We start from the raw sequence: 27,570 nt of genomic DNA, 5'->3' as shown, positions 1-27,570 counted from the left end.
TGTCCTGCTGAAAGAATTTAGACTTCCAACCACAGAATTTCAATGGTTCCTGACTCTAAACTGAACCCAGGCAGCCTGGGTAAATTGACTGTCCGTTCTCAAGTGATATTCTGCCCACCTTCTCAAATAAGAAAGGAAGATGAGCAGAATGACCTGATGTTCTCGGGGTGAGAGGTAGGAGCTATAGCTGGTGGTTAGTTAGCATTCTTATCTGGCATCTCTGTTCTTGATGGAGTATTCATAATGTGGCTCTGCTCCCAGAAGTGGGGTAGGTGGTTAAAATAGGTTGAGGCATGTAAGATTTTTATCAGGGTCCTTCCATCCTGCTCCCACCCCACCAAGCCACCAACATCCTCTTTCTAACAGAACAGGATGTGCTGTTTCTCCTTTCCCATCTAAATAGGAAACTGAGCAGGTGGTCTCGGAATAGAAGGGTTTGACCTCAAGTTCCATTTCCAAGCTACACTTTCCCAAGCCTCCTGGATCCCCAGGGAGCAAAGCACTCCCCGCTGCCCATCCCCAACAGACAAACAGGTGATGGTATAGTTCTTTCCATTACCCAGAAGAAAAAGTTCAGATGCTCTGGCCCAGATTCACATATCATGAGATGATGGTCTGTCATGGATTCCAACGGCAACTTGGTCATTTCCTGTGATCTTAGGCAAATCACTTCACTTCCTTGGCACGCAGTGCTCTCATCCATATAAGGAAGGTTTTGAACCAAATGAAATCTGAAATCTTTTTGAGATGTAAATTGATGTAACCATCATGAATTTCATTTTATATATATAATATCTGTAGGAAGAGGGAGAGAGAGAGAGAGAGAGAGAGAGAGAGAGATACATAGATGATAAATAGATTTTGCTTGTTGTTATTTAGTTGTACCCAGTTTTCCATGACCTCATTTGGGGTTTTCTTGACAAAGATAATGGAGTGATTTGCCATTCCCTTCTCTAGCTCATTTTACAGAGGGGGAAACTGAGGCAACTAGGGTGAAGTCACTAGTCCAGGGTCACACAGCTAGTAAGCATCTGAGGCCAGATTTGAATTCAGAAATGTCTTCCTGACTTCAGGTCCAGCTCTCTATCCCCTGTGCCATCTAGATGCTAACATAGCTAACTAGATGGATAGATAGATGATAGATAGATGGATAAATAGAAAGATACAAATTATACAAATAAACAAAAAAGACAGATATTGTATCTTACCTTTTCAGTCTTCTTAACACTTGATGCTTCTCTACATACTTTCATTCCAATGACACTGACCTCCTTGTGAATTCTTGAAGTCCTTCCCTTTTCACTAACTGTTCCCATGACTAGAATGGTCTTCTTCCTTGTCTGCCTCTAAGCTTCCTGAGTTTTCTTCCCAGCTTAGCTCAGATTCCACCTTCTACAGGAGGCCTTTCCTGCCTTCCATCACCAAAAGAATGCTACATTCTGCATTCTAATGCTCCATTCTAAAAGTACTTTCCATCTTCTGTGATTATATATCTACTATTCACCTACTCACGTATTTTCTCTTCCATTAGAACGTAAGCTTCTTGAGATCCTAGGCTATGGATTTGTTCTTGTTGTTGTAGTTGTTTTAGGTTTTTGCAAGGCAAATGGGGTTAAGTGGCTTGCCCAAGGCCACACAGCTAGGTCATTATTAAGTGTCTGAGACGGGATTTGAACCCAGGTAGTCCTGACTCCAGGGCGGGTGCTTTATCTACTGCGCCACCTAGCTGCCCCCACTGCTCCTTTATTTTTCAATGGTTCCCTACTTTCAACCAAACTTCAGACTCCTGACTTTGGCATTCATGTACTTCCACAATCTAGCACCTTCCTTACAATTTAAGATTTATCTCCTCTTAATGTCTTCCCATGTGCTCCATACCCCAATCACATTGAACAGCTCCCAACAAATTCCTAGACTTTCAGACCCTATCTTTCCCTATCCCGGGAATAGCCATCCTTTGTCATAGGAACAAAATAAGCCTTCAGACTTTTGCCAGAAACATGTGAGTATCTGCTTCACTACTGATCAATGAGTTTATCTGAACATGATTTTCCCATGCAAATAAAGTATGAGACAAACAAATGGTGCTTAAATACGGTTTTAGGAAATAAGATTTGGCACCGGCTACAAATTGGGCTTTGAAACAGTTATCATTAATTAACTCAAACTTATATGCTATGAAAGGAGTATGTAACCTACTTAGTAACGTACTTAGATACCCTATAGAGATCCAGGGCCGGCCATTGATCCCTTACGGTGACAAGTCCACCAACAGGACCAAGACTGAAATCAAGGCAAGCATAGATGGAAGTAGCTCCTGTTGACAGTCCAGAGAGCTAGGACCACTGTGTTTGACTGGCTATGGACTATATTATCCACGACCAGAGGAAGAAAATCAAAACAAAGCAAAACACACAGGAAAAAAAAAACCTTCAGAATCTGATGAACACTTTATAAAAATTATCTCTTATTTAATCTCTTTTTCTTAATCCTAATTCCTCATGCCAAAAATTGCTAATTTTTAAATATGTTTAACAAGATATGTATGTAAATTATGTAAATAACCCTATTTCAGAAAAAGAAATTGAAGAAACCATCAATAAACTCCCTAGGAAATAGTGAAAAGAAAATCAAGGCAAGCAGCTGTGGCTCTTCAGAGAATGTGCTGACTCTTCAGACTGACCTCAGCAGAGCTGAAACCAAGATCACTCTTAGTCTCTCCCTATCACTAGCTATCCATCTGTCCTCACATTAGCTTACAATTTAGCCAAGGCCATAAGTAAGGAACAGAGACAAGAGACAAATATTGCACAAAACATAATATAAATGCTTAGGAGAGCCAGAAACAGGATGGTAGATGAGGTTGTAGAAGGAAGGGGCACTATCCAGTGGAGGGATCTGGGAAGGTTTCATGGAAGGGGAGATTCCTGAAGCCGGATCCTAAAGGTTAAGAAAGGATCAGAAGTGCCAGAAAGAACTTCAGAGTTGCGAATTCATTCTCTCTCTCTCTCTCTCTCTCTCTCTCTCTCTCTCTCTCTCTGTCATTGCTAATCTTTTTCAGCCTCAGTACCTTCTCCCAAAACTGGAAGGACCTAAGAGAACTCCACCAGAGCACCATTTTCTTTGCCAAATTCCAACCAGTCCCTTATTTCTAAGGGGTTTCATATAGGCACAGGTCCACATTAAATGACCTCCAAGGTGACTCAGTGAATCATTCAGACTATTGTAGTCAATCACTGGAGGTCAAATGTTGAAGTGAATAATATTTTCCCGAGATAATTGGAGTCAATGGAATGGAGTCTCCATTTGTTTCAGTCTCGGACAGACAAGTGAGGCAATCGATGTTATCAATAGAACAACAGACTCAGAGAGAGTAAAAATCCTTGTTTTGCAGACGAAGAAACTATGACTGAAAGTTTTGGTGACTTTCCCAGGTCAAACAGGAGCTAATAAGTAACCAATTCAAACTCAGGTCTTTCTGACTCCAAGTCTGGATACTCTGGCATTTCCTAACTGTATGAACCCAGACAATCCCTTGGTTGCTGTAAAGTATAAACAATAATATAACTTGCCCAACTGGGTCATTGTTAGATCAACGGAAGTCATATAGATAAATTATTTTAAAGCTCTGAAATGCTTAATAAATGTTAGTTATTGTCATCATTTGGAAGAAATCCATTGATTAATTTGACATAGACACAAAAAAGTACAGGGAAATCATATCCTTAAGGAAGAAACATAAAATATGAGATATAGCAGAATTACATAATAAGGTAACATTTTTTAAAATAAAAGGTAATAGTCTTTGGTCTTTGTTCAAACTCCACAAGTCTTTCTCTGGATACAGAGGGCATTCTCCATCACAGATATCCCCAAATTGTCCCTGATTGCTGCCCTATTGGTATGAGCAAGTCCATCAAGGTTGATCATCACCCCCATGTTGCTATTAGGGTACACACTGTTCTTCTGGTTCTGCTCATCTCGCTCAGCATCAGTTCATGCAAAAACTTCCAGGCTTCCCCAAATGATCCATTTTGATGATTTAAAAAAATGCAAGATGTAAAGAAAAGAGCAAAGAATGAATCAATATGCCAGTGGAAGTGCATTACTTCAAAATAATAAGGAGAAAGTAAAAGTAATTGAATGACTGACTTCCTTAAGGTTTTCTTTAATTGCTTTTTTATCTACAAGAATTCTTCTGAAAATGAGTGTCAAATAATAATTCATTCACTCATTCATGTCATTCCATGATTCAAAAATATGAGACTCTTTCTTAGGACTGAATATTTTTAATTCCATTGGTCCACCACTACTCAGTTTCAAAAAGACAAATTCCATCTTGATGTCTGTCAAACCATCAGGATCATCAGTGCAGGCCAAGAGTGGAAGGGGCTAGGGGATAGAATTCTTCAAGAAAAGAATGGTTAACTAGCCTTTGAACATGGCCTAGAGGAGATCTGTAATCAAAAATGGGTCAGACCAGATGACTCCATGGGCCTAGCCTTCTTGAATATTCTGTGGCTCAGTACAAGACTATAAGCTACCTGAAGGACTGTCCCAACACATCTCTTTAATCTTTCAGGGCCCAGGGCTTCTCTGAAACCAGGAACAGTTGAACCCTTTATCAGGCATGGTGTGATGGTTTCAAGATTGAGAGTCCATCAAAGGCACTTGAGGGGGATTCCTTTTCTAGGTTACATTATTCCAACCTGAGTCTAAAAGTGAAAGTATGGTCCCTGGCAACACCCTGCAAAGGAGACACATGAATCAATCCTCCTGCACCCCCAAAACACCCCATTGCGCCCATTGCAATGAATTCTGTCCATGCCAGGGATCACCAGTCATTTTCACCTTCAGTGTCCTTTCAGCTGTGCTTAATGAGGGTCATTTCATGACCTCTCCCAAATTATACATTATACGATTATACAGCACAATAGTTTTCCATTGTAACCATTTCAAATAATAATTCATTCACTCATTTAACAACTGTAAACCTCCCCTATGAGCTTCTGGTAGATACTAAGAACACAAAGAAATGTCCTTAGCTCAAGGCAGCCCCTGACCTGGAGGAGTTTACATCTTACTGAGGGCTATCACCATTACACAGAAAGGTAGAAATAATCAGTTTAGAATTAGAAGAAGAGTCAGAGTTCAATTGTCTAATTTGCCATTGAGTTATTGGGAACCATGAAGGACAAGGTCATGTGTGTGTGGGGGGGGGGTATGTGTAACAGAGGTACAGAAACTCAAGTTGCAGAAGGAACTATGGTCACTCCCAGGGTCTTTTAGATGAGATCTTCCCAAGTGATTGAAAAATTGAATCTTCAAACATTTTGCTTTGGAAGCAGAAGAGCAGAGGAGCAGATCAATGCCAGTGCCAATTTGATTCTCTTTGCCAAAGACTTTCAGGTCCCATAGGAACAGTCTGGCTGAAGACAACAAAATGAAGGATCATCCTCACCTATGACCAAAGGGAAACTGGATTGTACTTGGAAGTGGTCTGGAGTCAAAGAAGTGGGTATTGCTCATGTCTTGATATTTTCTTCTATTTCTAGTTGGACTTGAAGCTGTAGAACTGAAGCATCCCCAAGTTTCCATCACCACAGGGCTGATGGAAAGAGCTCATGTGGATTGTCAAGTGACCAGCACTGGGAATTGTGGTGGGTACAAACCAACATTTTCGGGGTATGGACCCGATAGCTTAATTTAGCTGACCTTACTAGAATGTGGCATACACTGGTACCAACAGAAGCCAGAGCAGCCTTTGCAACATCTTCTCTTTGTCCAGTCAAATGAACATAAACCCAAAAAAGCCTTAGGTGAGATAAAGGATAAATTTGAGGGGGGGGGGGAAGTATGGTGACAAAAACTCAGAACTAACAATAAAGGCTATAACACTTGAAGACACTGCCACCTACTACTGTGCATGCTGGGAATCCCTCAGCAGTCCACACTCAGTGACAACACCTACAAGAGTCCCATCCTCCTCAGGTCCCTCCCCATATCCCCTTTCCTGGCTCCCATCCTGCAACACTTCCTGAAAAGGTTATGGGACTATATCTACACAACCCCACAGTTCTACGCCGACTCACAGATGTTCCAAACTCTCTCCTTCTCCATCATAGTCATTAATGTTTCTATGGGATTTTAGGATTTCCATTGGGTTCAATGGGTTGGACAAGCAGATCTCTTCCAATTGTCAAACTCTTCCATTCTGCTTCTTAGCAGAGCATCTTGTGGTATATGATGCTGCCACGTCCTTCTCACCAACCTATAGAGGAAGTTCTCCTTCCAGTCCCAGTTAACAGAAGCTGAGATTCTAAGAGATGACCTAAGGGACTTGCTCAGCACCAAATAACTGAGGCAGGATTTGAACCCAGGACTTCCTGACTCTGTGTCTGACACCTTATCAATGACTCATGGTCCAAAGTCAGCAACTGGATCCAATATTTGTCATGAGAAAATAAGAGGGAGGAAGAAGGAAGACTTTCATTTCAGTTCTTAATTCCTTAGATCTCTGAACCAACTCAAAGGTTCTTGCGACAGCATTTATTCTAACTGTCCTGGAAAGTGCCTTCTGGCACTGAGATGCTCTTTTGTCTCACTGTTTATGGTGGCAGAAGGGCATCTGGGAGTACAGTGGATAATGCACTGGCCTTAGAATCAAGAGACAGGAGTTTGAATCCAGCCGACCCTTATCAATTGCATGACCTTGGGCAAGTCACTTAACTCCCCAAACCAGGGCCATCTCCAAGTCATCCTGATTCAGATTGGGTCACAGGATCCAGATGACTCTGGAGGAGAAACTGAGGCTGATGACAGCACAGCACACCCCCACACTCAAATCCAATTCATGTACTCGTGGTGGCATCACCTCTCCGATGACATGGCCGTCTTCTAGGATGAAGGATGCACATCTGTGATGGTTCATTAGTTTTGTCTCAACAAGGATTGGTGCAGGGGGAGTATGCACGGGGCTGAGGGAAAGATGGAAGGAGTCCAAGAGAAGGCTCCCTTCCAGAAACTACCAGGAGCCAGCAGTGAAAGAGAACAATATGCATCTATAGGTGCCTAAGCCCTGAATGGGGCAGGAAAGGAAGGTGATGTGTGATCTTGTAGAATTGGGGTGAGGAATGGAGACTGCTTCATAGAGAAAAATCCAAGAAAAATTAAGAATTTCATGAGTCAGTTAAAAAATAAATGGGTGAACATTCTAAAAATTCTCCCCTTTTATACAACAGATGCAATTGAATCAATAAAGACTCATTCTCTGCATAAAATGATGCTCAAAAAAATTATCATGTGTTTCTTTCCAAAGCATTTCTTTAAAATAAAATTTCACTTCATTTCTATCACCAAGCATTTATTAGGAATTTTCTTTCAGTGTCTTCACCCTTCCCTAACCCTGGTAACTCTCTAATATCATAACATTCAGAATATGATCATCTACACTGATTGAGGGTCTTCCTCACTGGGAATTACCTGCAACAATGGAACTAAAGGTCCAGAAAATGCCTTCCAGGTTTTATGTTGGTTTTAGAGGCAAAAATCAAAAATTAAAAATCCTCTATGCTCAAGGACCATTTGTCTTATGAGAGACACAAATGGAGATATTCCTAAGGAAGTCAACATTATGTCCAAAACTTGAGAAGGGGATTAGACCTGTGGTTTCAGACCTAGCGGGAACTCACAGTTAAGGAAACTCCTATGAACAGAGACCAGAGCCTTTTCTCACTTTAGCACCTTCAAGGCTCTCTGGGGTTATTGGGAGTTACAATTACTCAACCAGGGTCCTCTGTGTCAGAGATGTGACTTGAACTTAGATCTCCTGATTTTCAGGTCATCTCTCTATGTCTTACTCCATGCTACCTCTAATAAAAAAAAGAAATACAATCAAATGTGGAGGTGTGGGAGTATAGTGGATTCAGGAAAGCCACTTGTGGGAAAATAAATTTGTTCTAGATCTTTGAAGAAGGCCGTAATTCCTTGAGGAGGAGGTGGGTGTGCTGTTCTGTCATGGTGGACAGCTCCAATATCAAATAGGAAATCCTTTCTTTGGTGTTCAAAGTTCTTCATCTACCCTACCAGCTATCTCTTATTTAAAACTATGCTTCTCACACACACAAATGTGACCCGACAATTCAGTTGAAACATCTGTGAAGGAATGAGGGGGTCAGATCTCTCAACCAAGTCCCATATAAGGTTAGTTGCAGGACCTTGGATGGTGCCTGAGAGGTGAATATTGTCTATTTTATAACGGATATCTTCCTAGACTTAGAGTTGAAAGGGAGCTCAGGAGCTGTCTGGTCCAAGACCCTAAGTTTACAGAGAAGGACACTGAGATCCAGGGAAATTACATTTAGAGGATCCTAGATTTTGGAGCTGCTATGTGGTGCAGTGGTTAGCACACTGAGCCTGGAGTTAGGAGGACCTGAGTTCAAATCTGACCTCAGACACAAAAATTACCTAGCTATGTGGCCTTGGGCAAGTCATTTATCCCCATTGTCTTGCATAAAACTAAAACAAAATTAAATAGAGGATTTTAGACTTGCCTAAAAGAGACTTTAGAAGCCTTCTGGTACAAGGAAACTTCACCATAGAGGTAAAGTGAATTGTCTAAAGTCATACAAGTAGCCTTCTAGTGCAACCCTCTCATACTGTTGATGAGGAAACTTCACCACCAAGAAAAAGTGACTTGTCTAAGGTCACACAAGTAGCAAGTGTCAGAGGCAGGATTGGAATCACTATTCTTTCTCGAAAGATGAAGGAATAACCAAGGATCTGCTAAAGTGTGGAATCAGCATTCAGGAAGATTTCAAAAGAGGGTTTGTGTGCACAGCAGTGCAGGTGGGAGCAGGCCATCTCTCACACACCTTTCAATTCAATTTCACCCCCCCCATAACCAAAACAGGACTTACTAAGGTTTGTTCCCTAACCTTTGACTCAGAACTATGGGAAGAAGAAAAGACAGAATCCCTGGATTGTGAGATTTTTCTCTTTTTTTCAATTTTACTTATTTTTATTCCAATATTAGGAACTAAAACAAGTATTTTCATAGCATAGAACAATGGAAAAAAGATTATACATCAAACCACAAACCTATTATGCACAACTGGCTGTTCCTTTTAAATCTGGATTTCTTTCCCTCCCTTTTATCTTTCCTTCCTTCATATCTATATATCTATATCTATATCTATATCTATATGTATATCTATGTCTATGTCTATGTCTATATCTATATCTATGTCTATGTCTATGTCTATGTCTATGTCTATGTCTATGTCTATGTCTATATCTATCTATATCTATATCTATATCTATATCTATATCTATATCTATATCATCTATATCTATATCTATATCCAATCTCTCTCTCTCTCTTTCTCTCTCTCTCTCTCTCTCTCTCTCTCTCTCTATATATATATATATATATATATATATATATATATATATATATATATATATATATATATATTGAAAGCCATTCCAGATACCCTTCTACTTGTCCCTTCTTTCTCTGGATGCAGAAGGTATCTTTCTTCATAGGTTCTTTATAATTAATTTAGATACTTATAGCATCAAAATGACTTGTGGACTCAAAGTCAGTCTTAAAGCATTAATGGCTGTTTCTGTAAGCAATGCTCTTTTGGTCCTATTCCTTTCACTCATTACTTCTTGCATTTCTATGCACACTTTTCTAAGATCAGTGCGCTCGTCATTTCTTCTGGCTTAACAGTATTCCAACATGATCATATCCTAAATGGCTTTTTTTTGTCCTTCATTTTTTGAAGAAGATCACAACGTCAGGGAGATGATGCCATGACAAGCACAAGAATAGGATTTGAGTGAGGGGGGCTATGCCAAGTCATCAGCCTCACTTTCCTCTGGAGCCATCTGGGCCCAGTGGTCAGATATGGATCAGGGCCATCAGGAGATGCAGGTCCTGGATACAAAACAACCAGGGTAAAGTGACTTTCCAACATCACACAGCTAGTAAGCATCGAGTGTCTAAGATTGGATTTGAACCCCCTGTCTTCCTGACTCCAAGGTTAGTACTGTATCCACTGGGCCACCTCCAACTTGTTCAGTCAGTGCCCAAATGAGCAGTGTTTCCACAGTTTCCAGTTCTTTGCCACCACAAACAGAGCTGCTGCCAATATTTTAGAACCAATAGGTGCATTTCCTTTTTCCCTAATTCTTTTTGGAAATAGACGTAGTAGTGGTATTGCTGGTGGTAGTGGTATTGCTAGACAGTTTCCTAACTCTTTTGGCATAATTCTGGATTGCAGCTCACAATTCCACCAACAGTGACTTAGTGTCCCAATTTTTCTACATCTTCTAGAACATTTGTTGCTTTCCCCTTCAGTCATTTTAGCCAATCTGATAGATGAAAAATAATATTTCTGGGTTGCTTTAACTTGTATTTCTTTAACCAATAATGATTTAGATCAATTTTTCATAAATTGTTTAAATTTCTTTATCTAAAAACTGTCTGTTTCTTCTGATGGAAAATGCCATCCAAATCTGGAGAAAAAAATCCACAGTCTGGATGCAGACCAAAAGATATTATTTTCACATTTTAAACTTTGTTGTGTTTTTTGTTCTTTCCCATGTTTTTTCTCTTTAGTTCTGATTCTTCTTTCACAACATGATTAAGATGAAAATACATTAAATATGTAGGATCATTCGTTGTCATGGGGAGAGGGGAGGAAGGAAAGAGAACTCAAAATCTTACAAAAAGAGGAATGTTGAAAACTATCCTAACATGTAATTGGAAAAAATAAACTGAAATAACATTTATAGAATAAAAACTGCCTGTTGACCATTTGGGACATGATTCTTTTTCTTATCGATTAGAAAAAGTTCTTTATATATTTGAGACTCGAGACTTTTCTATGAGAAATTGTCTATAAATATTTTGCCCAGTTTTCTTCTTTCCTTCTAATCTTGACTACATTTGTTTAATTTATAAAACAAATTAATTTAATGTGATTGAAATTAGTCATTTCATATGTCACACTGCTTTTTTATTTATAAATTATTTGACTATCCATAAGCATGGTCCACATTCTAAGGACATTTCTGTAATATCTCTCCTTATATCAAAATCATTTTTCTATTCCGAACTTTTCTTGGCAAATAATCTAAAATATTGGTTTATGCCCAATTTGTGCCAGACGACTTTCCAGTTTTCCCAATACTATTTTCTAAATAATGAATATTGGTCTCCCAAACCAATCTTTACACTTGCGATGTACAATTATTCTATTAATTTGATATTAATTTGCTGCTGTAAATTGTATGTCTCCTCTGTTCCATTGGGCTACTTTTCAGTTTCTTCACCAGTTCCAGATAATTTTGATAGTTAATGTCTTATACTATAAATTAAGATCTGGTACTACTAAGTTTTCTTCCTCTACAATTTTTTCATAAGTTTCTTGGATAATTTTGTATTTTTGTTCTTTCAAATGATTTTTTTTATTTTTTTCAAATTCAATAAAATAAGTGGGGGAGGGTCTTTCTTTTGACCCCTTTTGCCTCCTCTTCCTCCCTGAACTCTGTGATATTCTGACAGGTTGATTAATGATCTCCTCATTTCAGTAATGCACTTGAAGGTCCCTTCTTACTTTTTCAACTCTTCCAGAACTTTACTGGGGCCTTTCATATTTACTACTAAGGGGACTCAGCATGAGGCAGGGGACACTTTCTCAGGGCCTTGGGCTATTCCATAGCTACCAGCACAGCTGGCAGAGAGTCTAACTGCCATCCTTCCCTCCTGCTTCCTGATCGACCTTTTTTCCTTTTCTGCCTTCCTTGGCAATGAATCTGGATCAATTGGTTTTGAAATTGTTGCCTGTGCAACTAATTCCCCGCTCTGATCCTCAGTTCCCCATATATTAAAATGGGAATAATATTTTCAGCATCATTATAAAGAAAGCATTTTCTAACCTTAAAAAGCTGCTTCTATCTGGGATTGTTGCTATTTATGCTAACTGGACACCTCTTCAAGACTTGTTGGGTCGTGTTCTTTTTTCCTACTATTGTTGATGTAACACCATCACTGCCACTATCAATAATAATCATCTGAATTTATATGAACATAGAAATATACATATATACATATATATGTATCACTTTAAGGGTTACAAACTGCTTTACAAATATAATGATAAAGTATCATTTATGTATCACTTTAAAGTTTATAAAACTTATAAAGTTTATAACATATTTTCATATGTTACCTCATTTCTACTTCATAATAAACCAGGAAGGTAGACGCCATCACTATGTCCATTTTAAAGATGTGAAAACTGAAACTGCAAGTTGAAGTGACTTGCCTTAAGTGACAGAGCAGCTAGTCAGTGTATGAAATCAAATTAGAAATTAGGGTTTTCTGATATCAAGTTCAGCTGCACTGCCATTCAAGAGTTGTATGCCTCTGGAAAAGTTCCTTAATTTCTCTAATTTCTGTAAAGTATAAGCAAAAATAAACTCTATTAACTGGGTCTCTGTGAGATCCAGTGAAATCGCTTGGACAAACTACTCTGTAATCCTGGAAATAATAAATATTAGCTGTTGTAATCATCTCAATTGAAATTTATTGAATCATTTGGCATCAGAAATGAAAATAAACACACTTTTTACAGCCACACAGGTCAGGATGGGGCAGGATTGAGGGAGTTCCGGGTAGGAAACTTACTGTTGCCATATTATTGATACAAGAATGGAGTCCAACTCTCCTTGAATGTGAGGTAAGAGAGTCATGCCTGCATTCTTCCCCAGAGAGGGAGATGGTTTCTAAACATAACCTGGCCCAAAGAGACCAATGGAAGGATAATGTCAGGGCAATGGATGAATCAACTCCATTAGACCCTTGGAACATACTATTGTACTATTCAATGACCGACAACAACAAATCTTGAGACAGAGTCTCTGCCCTAAGGGAACTTAGTTTAGTTGGGGAGCCAAGAGTGAGACACATGAAATATTGTTTTAAAAAAGGCAGAGGATGGCCTATAATTAAAAGATAAATGACATTAAACAGAATATGTGTACATAGATGGCTGAGATTGGTATGAATTGAAGGAATAGATTTTAAGACAAATGATCCATTTACTTAATTTAAAAAAAATAAGATGTAGGAAAGAGAAAAGAATAAATCAATAACCCAGGGGTAGTGGTTTGTCTTGAAGCAATAAGAAGTAAAGATACTTGAATCATGTCCCTGACATTTTCTCTAATTACTTTATTATCTCTAGGTATTTCATTAAAAAAAACATGCTTGACCTTTCTCTTCTTCTAAAATATCTTGTATTGTCTGAGAGTAAAATTTCTTTTAAAATCATTGGTTCATCTTTCCTCAGTTATAAAGAGACAAATTCCTGCTTGGTTGTCTGCCAAAGCTTCAGGATCATCAGAACAGGCCAAGAGTGGAAGGGGCAGCCTCAGTGGCTAGCAGTAACCCATAGTATAGAGGTTTTCAAGAAAAGACTGGCCAACCACCCATTGAAAATAATCTAGAGGGAATCTGAAATCAAGAATAGGAAAGACCAGATAACTCCCTAGGGCCTGGCCTTCTTGGACATTCTCTCATTCAGTATAATATTGTGTGTCTGCATGGAGGACTGCCTCTGCACACCTCTGGGATCTTTTAGGACCCAGAGTTTCTCTATAATCTCTATAATCAGGAACTACTGAATCCTTCCTTGGAGGATGTAATGGCTTCAAGATTGAGAGTCCATCAAAGGCACATGAGGGAACTTCCTGTTTGAGGCTGCATTATTCCTATCTCTGGTCAAAGGGGGTGACGAAAGTGTGGTCCCTGTTAATACCCTGCAAAGGAGACAAGTCTGGGCAGCTGAGCCAATGCTTCTGCATCCCAGAACGCCAGAATTGAGATGAATTCTGACCATGGCGGGGTTCATCACTCATTTTCATGTGCCCTCTCCCAGATTATACACAACAATGACTGCCCACTTTAACCATTTCATATAATCCTTCATTCCCTTAACAAGTCATTATTATGTGAGCTTCTGGAAGACCCCAAGAACACAAAGAATTGTCCTCACCCCAAGGCAGTGCCCAACATAGAGGAGTCTGCATCTTCTTAAGGGACATCACCACTACACAGATAAGTAGATATAATTACTTTAGTTGTTATTCATCAAGGAAATAATGCCATGGCAAACCTGTGAATTGTATTTGAGTGAGGGGAACCTGTGCAAAGTCCCCAGCCTCACTTTCTCCTCTGGAACCATCTGGGTCCAGTGACCAGATAGGAATTAGGAGGACTGGAGACGGCCCTGGAGGTGAGGCAACAGGGTGACGTGATTCAATCATACAAGTAGAAAGTGTCAAGTGTCTGAGGCTGAATTTCAATCTAGGCCCTCTTGATTGCAAGGCTCTATCCACTGTGCCACCCAGCTGCCCAGGGAGCAGATCTAATCCATTTACAACTGGAAGAGATGTCAGAGTACTTTGAGTTCAATTATCTGATCTACCATTGAGGAACTGGGAGCCATGAAGGACAAGGAAGGAATCTAAGATAAAACAGGTGTATGGTTATGTGTGTTTCTCTGTGTGTGTGTGTCTGTTTCTGAGTGTATGACTCTTTGTGTGTGCAACAGAGGTGTGTGCAACAGCTGTAGCAGGAACTCTAACCCCTCCTAAGGACTTTCTAGATGAGATCTTCCCAAGTTATTGAAGAATTAAATCACCAAACAGCATTTTGCTTAGGAAGTTTGAAAAGCAAAAGAGCAGATCAATTGCAGTATCAATTTGATTCTCTTTGCCAAACATTTTCAGGTCCCATAGTAACAATCTGAGTGAAGGACAACAAAATGAAAGCTCATCACCACCTGTCACTAGGGAGACTGGCTTGTACTTGGGAGTGGTCTGGAGCCAGGAAAGAGGGCACTGGACAGGAAGTCAGAGAGACCTGGGTCAAAGCCAAACCTTATTTCTTGGGCATCTAGGGCATAGCACATAGTAGGAGTTTAATAAACACTTCTTGATTGACTCTACTTGCTATCTCTGGAACCTGGACAATTGACTGCAGCTGTGTAAACTTCAGTTCCCTCATCTGTGCAATGTGGAAAGAAATCCTTCCCTTGTTCTTCCCCATAGTGATTGAGAGGAAGGTGATAGTGACAAACACTGTGGTTTCCCTAGTTTAGATGAAGACTCTCTTTCTGCCAATTCAAGTGGGCTCCTCTACATCCTGGAGATTTGTTACGAAGATGGAGAGGTTATGATTTTCCTTGAGTCTAGGTTTGTTAGCTGTCCACATTCTGTGTTACCTCTCAAAAAAAAGATAAAATTTTAAGTAAACACAGGATATTGGGTTTTTTTGCAAGGCAATGGACTTAAGTGAATTGCCCAGTCACACAGCTAGGTAATCATTAAGCATCTGAGGCTGGATTTGAACTCAGGTCCTCCAGGGCCAGTGCTCTATCCACTGCGCCACCTAGTTGCCCCTTGGGTCTATTTCTTGACAGGGATTTTTGAATGATGATTATAAGATTTTTAAAATCTTTTCATTAACCTGTTCATTAAAAAATAAAACTTGAGAAAAAGTCTCTGTCCTCAGGGAGTTTAAGTTCCTTAGGGGTCAAGAGTGATATTCATGAAATTATTGTAGAAAAGCAGAGAATGTTCTTTAAACCAAAGATAAGTGAGAGAACACTGAATATAAGTGAACAGAGAAGGCAGACATCGGTGTAGATTGAAGGAATCAGATTTTAGGCAAATGATCCAAGTTCCTGATTCAAAATAATTTACAAAATGTAAAGGAAAGACCAAGCAACCAATCAATACCACAGTGGCAATGGTTGTTTCAAAACAATGAGAAGAAAATTGAAGCAGTCCAATTATCTTCCAGAGGTTATCAGCAGGAATTCCCCTGAAAAACAACCCACTTTTCATCTCCTCTTATTTTAAAATATGTGCCCCCTTGTGAGGACTAAAATTTTTTTAATTAAAGAGATTGTTTCATCATGACAAAGAGGCAAAGTCCAGCTTGACAAAGCTTCAGGATGATCAGGGCAGGCCAAGAGAGGAAGGGGCAGCCTCAAGGGTGGGGGTCATGTACAACATAGAGGTGCCCAAGAAAAGACTGGCCACCCACTCATTGCGCATGGCCCAGAGGGAATCTGGAATCAGAAGTGGAATAGACCAGATAATTCCTGAGAGCCTGGCCTTCCTGGACATTCTAGGATTCAGTATAAGGCTATGTCACTCTCTGGAGGAATGCCCTACACATCTGGGATCTTTCAAAGCTCAAGGATTCTCTATAACAACCGAAGCTTCTCTAAGGAGGACGTGATGGCTTCAAGATTGATTGTCCATCAAAGGGACACAAGGAGATTATCTATATTATTATTAGCTATATTATTCCTGCCAGAGGCCAAGGGGAAGGATGCAATTATGGTCTGAAAGGTCTGAACACATGAGCCAACCCTTCTGGTTCCCTCAAATACCCAGTCCACTGTAATGAATTCTCCCATGGCAGGGATCTCCAGTCATTTTCATATGGTCCCCCTGCAATTATATACAACGACTGTCCATTTTAGGCATTCCATATAATAATGCATTTGTCCATTTAATAAGAGTTTCTTTAGCATCATCTATGAGCCAGGCACTTCTGATAGACATTAAGGACACAAAGAAATGTCCTCACCGCAAAGGAGCCCCTGACTGGAGCAGCTGAGATCTTCCTGGGGGCAATTGCCATCAACACAAATAAGTCGACATAAACGATTTAGAGCGGGAAGAGATAAAAGGGCGTGGAGTTCAATTTTCTGATTGCCAGTTGAGGAATTGAGATGTATGTAGTATCTGGCCCAAGGTCACATATTGTGTGTGTGTGTGTGTGTGTGTGTGTGTATGCAACAGATATGTGGAAAGTCAAGTTGCGACAGGAACAATGATCCCTCCCAGGGTGTTTCTGGGTGAGAATTCTCAAGTGACTGGAAAAAACTGGAAAATTATATCTCCAAATAACATTTTGTTTTGGATGTTTGAACAATGAAACTGAAGACCAGGGCCAGAGCTCATTTGATTCTCTGGGAAGACCATAGAAACAATGTGAGTGAAGGCCAACAAAATGAAAGATCATCACAAGTATCACTACAGGGAGATTGACTTTTACTTGTGAGTCATCTGGAACCAGAGGAGAGAGAGCACTGGGCTGGAAATCAGAGAAACTGAGCTGAAAGCCAAGCCTTATATCCAGGACTTCTAGTGCCCAGATCAGAGTAGGAGTTTAAGAAATACTTCTTGATTGATTCTACTTGCTAACTGTGGGGCCCTGGGCAAGTGTCTTCAGGTCTCTAAGCCTTATCTGTGTAAGATGGAATAGAATTCTTCCATTAATATCCCCCATGGTTATTGAGAGGAATGTGATGGTGTTGGGACTGGCGGTTTCTTTAGTTTAGATGAGAAATCTCCCTCTGCAGAGGCAAGGTTACTTCTTCTCAACAATATAAAGGTTTGAAGGGTTTTCAAGAAGACTTGCTTTGGTTCAAATGGCCCAAGGACTTGAGTCCAGATCGTTATGATCCTGAGACTTGCTGAATACTCAAATTCCATACTATAGTTCAAGAATAAAACTTGAAATAGGTGTCACATAATCTTCTTCAGAAGTCTTAGTGGTGGCACGGCTAGGTGGCACAGTGGATAGAGCATCAGCCCTGGAATCAGGAGCACCTGAGTTCAAATCTGGCCTCAGACACTTAATAACGACCTTGGGGAAGCCATTTAATCCAACTGCCTTGCAAAAACAAAAAAAAAAACCCTAAAAAAATGTCTCAGTGGAGTCTGAGGAGTCACCAATAGACATCTTCTGGCTTTTCAGGTTGGAGAGAGGAGAAGTAAGTCACAAAAATACATCTGTAATTTCATCATTGGGCAAAGAAAACAAGGCTGCCCCCATCACCCACCATGGAAATAGCCCTGATTGGCACCTCTTAGAATGGTCGAATACACAATGAGCATTAGACCAGGATTGAGTAACTCATTTCCTCTGCTGACACCACTACAAGACTCCTCCTGACCCTCTTTTCACTGACCTGCTCTTTCCAATTGTCAGACTTCTTGCTTCTTGGGTTCTCCTCAGACCCACAATTGGCACCGCCGAAATGAGCCTCTGCCAGGTACTTGCTGTGGCTGCCCTCTGGACCTGTGAGTAAGCTTCTTCCTCTTTTCAGAGCAAATGAGAAACAGGAGAGATTCTCCAAAGGACCTCCTCATGTCTTGATGTTCTCTTCTTTTATTTCTAGTTGGACATGCAGCTGTGGAACTGAAGCAGCCTTACATCTCCATGACCAGAGAGCTGGCCAAAACAACAGCTGTGACTTGTCTAGTGTCTGGCACTGGGAGATGTCCAAATGGAGTCATACACTGGTACCAACAGAAGCCAAACCAGCCTCTACAACATCTGCTCTATGTCCCATCTAACTCAGCCACAAACACAAAAGATCTAGGTAACATAAAAAAGAAATTTGTGGCAGAAACTTATAATGACAAAAGAAATCTATTCCTAATAATAAACTCCATAACCCATGAAGATGAGGCTACCTACTACTGTGCATGCTGGGAATCCCACAGCAGTCCACACTCAGTGGCAACACCTACAGGAATCCTGCCCTCCTTAGGTCCCTCCCTGCATACACTTTCCGGGGGGCACCTCTTCATTTCTGGCTCCCCTCCTCAGCCTGCCCACAACACTTCTTGCATTTCTTCCCGGGTTATGTGGTCTACAACTATAAACTACCACATTCCTCATTCAATTTACACAGGTTTCAAACTCCCACCATCACCATCACAATCGTTGAAATCTCTATATAACTTTAATATTTCCATTGGTTTTATGGTTCAACAAAACATCTGAGGCCTCTTCTAATTCTCAAACTCTAACATTCTGCTCCTTGGCATAGAACTTTGCATTAGAAGATGTTGTCTCACTGTCTCCACCACCCTAAGGAATAAATTCTCTTTCCTTTCCCAATTTACAAAGGCCGAGATGCTAAGAGATGACCTAAATGACTTGTCCAGTATCACCTAAATAGCAAAGTCAGCAATTAAATCCACTATTACTCATGAGAAAATAAGAGAAAGAGGAAAATGGAAGACATCAATATTATTGCTGAATACAAGGATCTCCAAACCAACTGAACCAAATAATTTGGGGGATAAAATTTAGACTAAAGGACCAAGAAAGTACCTTCTGAACCTGAGATGCTTTTCCTTACTATTGATGGTGGTAGAGGTGGTGGTTCATTATCTTTTAAAGTCAACAAACATTGATTCAGATAAAATGTTCCCAGTGCTGGGGGAAAGATGAAAGAAGTCCAAGACATGGTTCCCTTAAAGAAACTTGATTAGTCATAATTGATTAGTCATATACCTTGATTAGTCATATGACAACAGTAGAAGGGAATAATGTGAGTCTATAGATTACCAAGGCCTGAATGGAAGAAAAAGAGGGAAGGAGATCTGAGGTCATACATTACCAAACTAGGAGACTGAGGGTCCTTCATAGGAAGATAAAAAAAAATTAAAGATTTTATATGCCAAAATTAAAAAGCTAAGTATTTGAGAAATCTATGAATTGTCCTCATTTTGCAAAACAGTTGCAGTGGAAAGAATAAGGAATCAAGAAATTTTCTTGAGAAAATATTCTGTTAATTACTCTTAGCAGGAAATGAAGCTCAAAAAAGTATCATGTGAAATGACCAAAGGCTATGGATAGACAGTTTTCAAATGAAGAAATTAAAGCAATATATAACTGTATGAAAAAATGCTCCAAATCATTATTTATTAGAAAAATGCAAATTAAAATAAATATGAAGTATCATCTCACACCTAGCAGATTGGCCTAAGATGACAAAAAGGAAGAATGATCAATGTTGGAGAGGTTGTGGGAGGAGTTGTGAATTAATTCAACTTTTCTGGAGAGCAATATGGAACTCTGCCCAAAGAACAATAAAACTGTTCATATCCTTCAACCCAGCAATTTCAACTCTAGGCCTATATGCAGAAGAAATAGTAAAAATGTGAAAAGGCCTGCATGCTCCAAAATATTCCTAGCAGCTCTTTTTGTAGTGGCAAAGAATTGGAAATGGAGGGAATGCCCATCCATTGGGGAATGGCTAAACAATTTATGGAATATTATTGTTCTATAAGAAATTGTAAATGGTCACACTCTAGAGAAGTATGGAATAAATTACGGGATCTGATGCTGAGCAAGGGGAGCAGAACCAAGAGAACAATGTAGACATTATCAACAACATGGTGAGATGATTATCTCTGATGGATGCGGCTCCTCTAAGCAATCCAGAGAGCTAGGACAACCCTATTAGACTAGCTATGCACAATGCCATCCCCATCCAGAGGAAGAAAACCAAAATAAAGAAAGCAAAAGACTGTTTAGAATCTGATGAACACTACATTCACTTGGTAAAAAATTTCTCACGTCTTTCTTTCCCTTATTCCTAATTCCTCATAGCAAAAATGACTAATCGGTAAAGCAACCAAATGATCTCCTTGAGGTTTTTCTCTAATTGCTTTCTTATCAGCAGGAATTCCTCTGGAAAAACAACACTCTTCTCATATTGGTTTAAGGAAAATTTGTGCTTCTCTCTAAGAACCGAATTTTTGAAAGTCATTGTTTCGAAATGACCCAGTTACAAAGAGGCAAAGTCCAGCTTGACAAAGCTTCAGGATAATCCGAGCAGGCCAAGGGTGGAAGGGGCAGCCTCAGGGGTAGGGGTCATGCACAACCTACAGGTCTTCAAGAAAAGACTGGCCACCATTGGACATGGCTCAGAGGAGATCCTGACTCAGGAATGGAATCAGCAAGATCACTCCCGAGGGCCTGGCCTTCTTGGATGTTCTGGGGATCAGTAGAAGGCCACATGGCTCTCTGCAGGAATGCTCCTACATACATCTGGGAGCTTTCAAAGGCCAGAGATCCTCTATCACAGTTGAAACTCCTCTCAAGATCAAAAGTCCAGGTGTATACATTAACAACAATATTGTAAGTTGACCAACTCTGATGGAGGCAACTCTTCTCAATGGTTCAGAGATCAAGGGCAACCTGCTATGAACAATGCCATCCACATTCAGAGGAAAAACCCCACAGAATCCGAATGCATACTATGTGTTCACTGTTTTTCATAATGTCTATGTTTTTCCTTCCTAGCTCATGGCTTTTTTCCCTTCCCCTTAGTAATTCCTCCTACACAAAATGATTAATATGTTAATATGTTAAACACAAATGGACATGTATATCATGACTGTTCACTGCCATGGGGAGGAGGGAAGGAAGGGAGGGTGGTAGAAAACTGTAAAACTCATACATTTGCAAATGAATGAATGTTGAAAAACTACCGTAGCATGTATTTGGAAAGATAAAATGAAATTTCAATCAAAAAAGAAAGATGGAGAGTCCATCAAAGGGACACAAGGTGGTTATCTTTTCAAGGCTACATCATTCCTATCAGAAGCCAAAGAAGAGGATGATATTATGGTCCCTGGTAAAATCCTGTAACAGAGACAAGTCTGAACTCGTGAACCAACTCTTTTGGATCTCCAAAACTCCAGTCCACTGTAAGGAACTCTCCCTATGGCAGGGATCTCCAGTCACAGACTCTCCCTGCAATTATATACAAGGACTGACTGTCCACTATAGGCACTGCATAGAGTAAAGCATCCATATGAACCAGGCTCTTCTGATAGACACAAAGAACACAAAGAAACATCCTCACCACAAAGGAGCCCCTGACTTGAGCAGTTGAGATCTTCCTGAGGCAAATTGCCATTAAGACAGATGAGTCAGCAAAAGCAATTTAGAGCCGGAAGAGATAGGAGGGCATTGAGTTCAAATCACTGAGGAATCGAGATGGATAGAGTATCTGGCCCAAGGTCACATGTTGTTTCTGTGTCTGTGTGTGTTTCTGTGCATCTTTGTGTGCAACAGACATGTGGAAAGTCAAGTTGCAACAGGAATAATGATCCCTCCCCAGGACTTTCTGATGAGACCTTCTTAAGTGAATGGAAAATCAAATCTCCAAACAGCTGTTTGTTTTGGATGGCTGAACAGAACAGCAGATCAGGGCCAGAGTTCATTTGCTTCTCTTTGCCAAAGGTAAAGACAGACTTGGAGGTCCTATAGAGACAGTCTGAGTGAAGGGCAACAAAATGAAAGATCACTGCCCCTCCCCCCCCAGTCACCACAGGGAGACTGGATTGTTCTTGGGAGTGGTCTGGAGTCAGGAGAGAGGGTGTGCATTTGGAAGTCAGAGAAAATAAGCTGAAAAGCCAAGTAATGTTTTCTGGATTTCTAGTGCCCGGATCAGAGCAAGAATTTAATGAACATTCCTTGATTGAATCTACTTGCTAACTCTGGAATCCTGGGCAAGTGCCTTCAGGTCTGGAAGCTTCAATTCCCTCATCTGGGCACTGTGGAAAGGAATCCTTCTCCTGATCATCCCCATGGTTATTGGGAGGAAGGTGATGGGGGCGGGCACTGTGGATTCACCAGTTTAGATGAGGAATCTCCTTCTGCCAATGTAAGTGGCCTCCTCTACATCTTCAAGTTTGGAGAGTTGGCACAAAGATGGAGAGGTGACGACTTTCCTAGGATCAAATGGCCCCAAGACTTGGGTCCAGGTCTTCTTGAGCCAAAGATTTGTGTGTTACCCACATTCCATGTTTCCTCTCAAAAAGAATAAAATGTTAAATAAACATAAGATGTTCTTATTTAGAGGACTCAGTGATGTCTGAGAAGACATCAGCTGACATTCTCTGGGTTTTCAGGGTGGAGAAGGGAAGGGTGTGGATCAAGACAGCATCTCCATACTTTCATCTTTGGACAAAGAAAACAGGAAGGCCAGTTGCCATGGACATCAGCAAACCTGACCCCCACCCATGAGGAGAGCCCAGGTCTGCACCTCGAAGAAAAGTTGAATGCACAATGAACTCCAGACAGGAAGTAAGCAGTACATTTCCTCTGTTGACACCACGCCAGCCCTCCTCCAAGAACTCTTTCCCCTGACCTGCTCTCCATCTATCAGGCTCTTTGCTTTCTTGAGGTCTACTCAGACCAACAACTGGCCCAGCCAGAATGAGTCTCTACCAGGTGCTTGCTGTGGTCACCCTCTGGACCTGTGAGTAAGCTTCTCCCTCTTTTCAGAGCAGGTGAGAAAAAAAAGAAATTCTCCAAAAGGACCTCCTCGTGTCCTGTTGTTCTCTTCTTTTATTTCTAGTTGGATATGAAGCTATAAAACTGAAGCAACCAGACATTTCCATCACCACAAGGCTGACAAAAATAGCTCGTGTGCGTTGTCACATGACTGGCACTGGGAGCTGTCATCTTGGGCACATATACTGGTACCAACAGAAGCCAAACCAGCCTTTGCAATATCTGCTCCTTGTCCAAACAAGGGAACAGAACCCCAAAAAAGCATTAAGTGGTATAAAGGATAAATTTGTGGGGGGGAAAGTATATGACAAAAACTCAAAATTAACAGTAAAGGACATAACACTCAAAGATGCTGCCACCTACTACTGTGCATGCTGGGAATCCCACAGCAGTCCCCACTCAGTGACAACACCTACAAGAATCCTGTCCTCTTCGGGTCCCTCCCCATATCCCCTTCCCTGGGGGCCACCTCCTCATGTCTGGCTCCCCCACTGTATCACTTCCAGCATTTCTTCAAAAGGCCATGTGGTCATGTCTACACCACACCACATCCCTGCTCCAACTCACACAGCTTTCAAACTGCCTCCTTCTCCATCACAATCCTTCATTCCTGTGTCTCCAGGACTTTCAGATTTCCATTGGTTTTATGGGTTGGACAAGTAGATGTCTTCCATTTCTCAAACTCTCTTATTGCGCTTCTTGGAAGAGAATCTTGCAGTATATGATTCTGTCTCCTTCTCTTCACCAACCTATCAAGGAAATTCTCCTTCCAGTCCCAGGTAACAGAAGCTGAGATTCTAAGAAAACCTAAGGGACTTGTTCAGGGCCAACTAGAAAGCAAATCAGATCTGAGGCAGAATCTGAATCCAGGACTTCCTGACTGTGTCTGACACCCTGAAAGTGACTCACAGCCCAAAGTCAGCAACTCAATCCAATATCTGTCCTGAGAAAATAAGAGAGAGGAAGAAGGAAGACATTCATTTCAGTTCTTCATTCCTTGGATCTCTGAACCAACTGAAAGGCTCTGGGGGTAGAATTTAGACTAACTGTCCAGGAAAGTGCCTTCTGACACTGAGATGTTCCTTTTCCTCATTACTTATGGTGATGGAAGGGCAGCAAGGAAGCCCAATGGATAAAGCAATGGCCTTTGAGTCAGGAGACAGAAGTTCAAATTCAGTCTCAGATACATGACACTTTCCAGCTGTGGGCAAGTCACTTAACCCTGACTGTCTCACATCCAGGGCCATCTCCAGTCATCATATCTCATATCTGATCACAGGGTCAGATAATTGTGGAGGAGACTGAATGCAGCATAGCATTCCCTCACTCAAATCTAATTCATGTGCCTGTCATGGCATCACCTCCCTAATATCATGGTCATCTTCAAGAATGAAGGACAAACATCTATGATGGTGCAGGTGATGGTTCATTATGTGGTCTGTCCATAAAGTATTGGTTCATGGGGAGTGAGCCCAGGGCTCTGGGAAAGATGAAAGGAGTCCCAGATAAGGTTCCCTTGAAGAAACTGCCAATAGCCTTGGGGAAATCATATGACCAGAAGTGAAAGAGAACAATATGTGACTATAGATGACCAGAACTGAAGTGGGACAGGGAGGGAAGAAGGTCTGGCATCATGCAGGTCCAGGTGAGGGACTGAGAGTACTTCATGGAGTAAAACCCAACTAAAATTAAGGATTTCATGAGTCAAAGTTAAAAAATAAATGAATGGAAATCCTGGAAATTCTCCTCTTTTTGTACAATAGATAAAGGTGAATCAATAAAGAATCAAGGAACTTCCTTGAGGAAATATTTTGCTATAATTCTCTCCATGAAATTGGGCTCAAAAAGTGTATCATGTTTTCCTTTCTGACGCATTTCTCTAAGCTAAAAATTCACATCATGTCCATCTATAAGCAAGTATTTCCTGTTCAGTGTCTTCACCCCTCCATGACCTAGTAACTCTCTGATATACTAAGATTCAGAATATGATTAGCTACATTGGTTGAGGGGCTTCCTCATTGGGAATTCCCTACAACAATGAAACTATAGGTCCAAAATGCCTTCAAGGCATTGTGTGGATTTTAGAGATGCAAAATCAAAGATTAAAAATCCTCTGTGCTCAAGGACCATGCATCCTATGAGAGAAGCAACACTTACAAGTATCTAAGAAAGTCAACCGAATGTCCAAAATCTGAGAAAGGGATTAGCCCTGTGGTTTCAGACATAGCAGAAACCCACATCTGAGGAAACTTCTACAAGACCAGAGCCTTCTCTCACCTTAGATTCTTCTAGATTTTCTTGGGTCATTGGGAGCTACAATTATTCACCCAGGGTCACCTATGAAAGAGATGTGACTGGAACTCAGGTTTCCTGATTTTGAGGTCACCTCTCTATGCCTTACTCCATGCTGCTTCCAATAAAAAAGAAATACAACCTAATGTGGTGGTGTGGGAAGTCCTAGTAGCCTTCAGGTAAGTCACTTGTAGGAAAATAAAATTGTCCTGGATCTTTGAAGAAGACTGTAATTCATGGTGGAGGAGGTGGGAGTGTTGTTTTGTCATGGTGGACGCTCCAAGATCAAATAGGAAATCCTTTCTTTGGTGTTCAAAGTCCTTCAAAACCCACTTCCTTCTACCGTACTAGCTATCTCCTACTGAAACCTGTACTTCATACACACACACACACACACACACACACACACACACACACACACACACACACACACACAAAGACAAAGAGACCAGAACACTGGTTTTACCAACAATTCCCTGAAAGACATTTCCAAGTGTCCATCTGAATGGAGAAATGCAAGTGATGGGTCTTGTTCAAGTGACTCAAACAAAATGAGGCAGATCCCTCCATGACCCTTTCAGCTCCCTCCTGGCTGGAAGGTTGGTATCTCTGTTTCGTTCTCTAAGAAGTCAGACTAGTCTAATGAAATTCCTTTAGTCATTCAAGCAGTGACTTTACTAGGTTATGGAAATGCTTGTTTTATTCCAAAAATTGAAAAAATAACCTAAAATATAAATAAAAATTCCTATAATCCTAAAAAAATACTAAGGGAGTACATTTAATAAATAAGGAATATTGCTATTATTAGCAATGGTTATTTTTATGTATAATTTACCAAAATACTTGATAGCTATTTTAAAAGAATTTCTGGTCTATTACTCAGGAGGGTTTTTTGAGGACTCATTATAAGATTGTTTCTTTTTAAAAAAAATCCTTTCATTAACTTGTTCCTTAAAAAAAAAACTTGAGAAAAAGTCTCTGACCTCAAGGACTTTAAGCTAGTTGGGGGGGTGGGGGCCAAGATTGACCCCTGTGAAATTATTGTAGAAAAGGAGAGAATGTTCTATGAACCAAGAATAAATAAGAAAACACAGAATATGAGTGAGCAAAGAAGTCAGACATCAGCATGAATTGAAAAAATAAGATTTTAGGCAAATGACCCATTTTCCTGATTCCAAATAATTTATAAAATATAAGAGAAAGAGAAAAAATCAGTACCCCAGTGGCAATGGATTGCATCAAATCAATAAGAAAAAATAAAAGCAATTAAATGATCTCCCTGAGGTTTTCTCCAATTGTTTTTTATCAGCAGGAATTTAAAACAACACTCTTCTCAGTTCCCCTTATTTGAAAGTAGATGCCTCCTTCTAAGGACTGAATTTTTTAAAAGCCAATGGCTCATCATGACTCAGTTACAAAGAGGCAAAGTCCAAGTTGACAATGCTTCAGGAGAATCAGAGCAGACCAAGGAGTCATCCACAGCATGAAGACCTTCAAGAAATTACTGGGCACCCATCCACTGAGCATGACCCAGAAGAGATCTAGAATCAGCAATGCGAGAGACCAGATAGTTCCTGAGGACTGGTCTTCTGGGACATTCTGTGGCTCTCTGGAGGAATGCCCCTACACACATCGGGGATCTTTCAAAGGCCAGAGATCTTTAATAGTTGAAACCTCTCTCAAGGTCAAGAGTCCATCAAAGGGACACAGGCCAATATCTTTTCTAGGCTACATTATTTCTACCAGAGGTCAAAGGAGAGGGTGAAATTATAATCCCTGGTAAAACCCGGAAAAGGAGACAAGTCTGAACACGTGAGCCAACCCTTCTGGATCCCCAAAACTCCCAGGCCACTGCCATAAATTCCACCCATGGCAGGGATCTCCAGGCATTTTCACATGCTCTCCCTGCAATTATATACAACGACTGTCATTTTAGCTATTCCATATAATAATTCATTTGTTCATTTAATAAATGTTTATTAAGTATCCCCTTTGAGCCAGGAACTTCTGACAGACACCAATAATACAAAGTAATGTCCTCAGCACAAAGGAGACCCTGACTAGAGCAGCTGATA

At 40.5% G+C, this 27,570-nt stretch overlaps 1 protein-coding gene and 1 gene segment (V, D, J or C); both read left to right on the top strand.

Annotated features, from left to right (window-relative positions):
- The window catches only part of TARP (TCR gamma alternate reading frame protein), a 172,431-nt gene that overhangs the window by 16,937 nt on the left and 127,924 nt on the right, over positions 1-27,570 (top strand). The gene's annotated exons all lie outside the window — the stretch shown is intronic.
- On the top strand, positions 18,263-18,980 carry LOC141495097 (putative non-functional T cell receptor gamma variable 10; the record flags this gene model as incomplete). The annotated part of the segment is given in 2 exon segments: positions 18,263-18,745; positions 18,936-18,980. Coding segments are annotated over 2 exon segments (528 nt in total), but the record flags the coding sequence as incomplete, so codon positions are not given.

Source organism: Macrotis lagotis, chromosome 8, assembly GCF_037893015.1.
Source record: "Macrotis lagotis isolate mMagLag1 chromosome 8, bilby.v1.9.chrom.fasta, whole genome shotgun sequence".
Lineage (NCBI taxonomy): Eukaryota > Metazoa > Chordata > Mammalia > Peramelemorphia > Peramelidae > Macrotis > Macrotis lagotis.
This window is presented reverse-complemented; position numbering and strand designations above follow the sequence as displayed.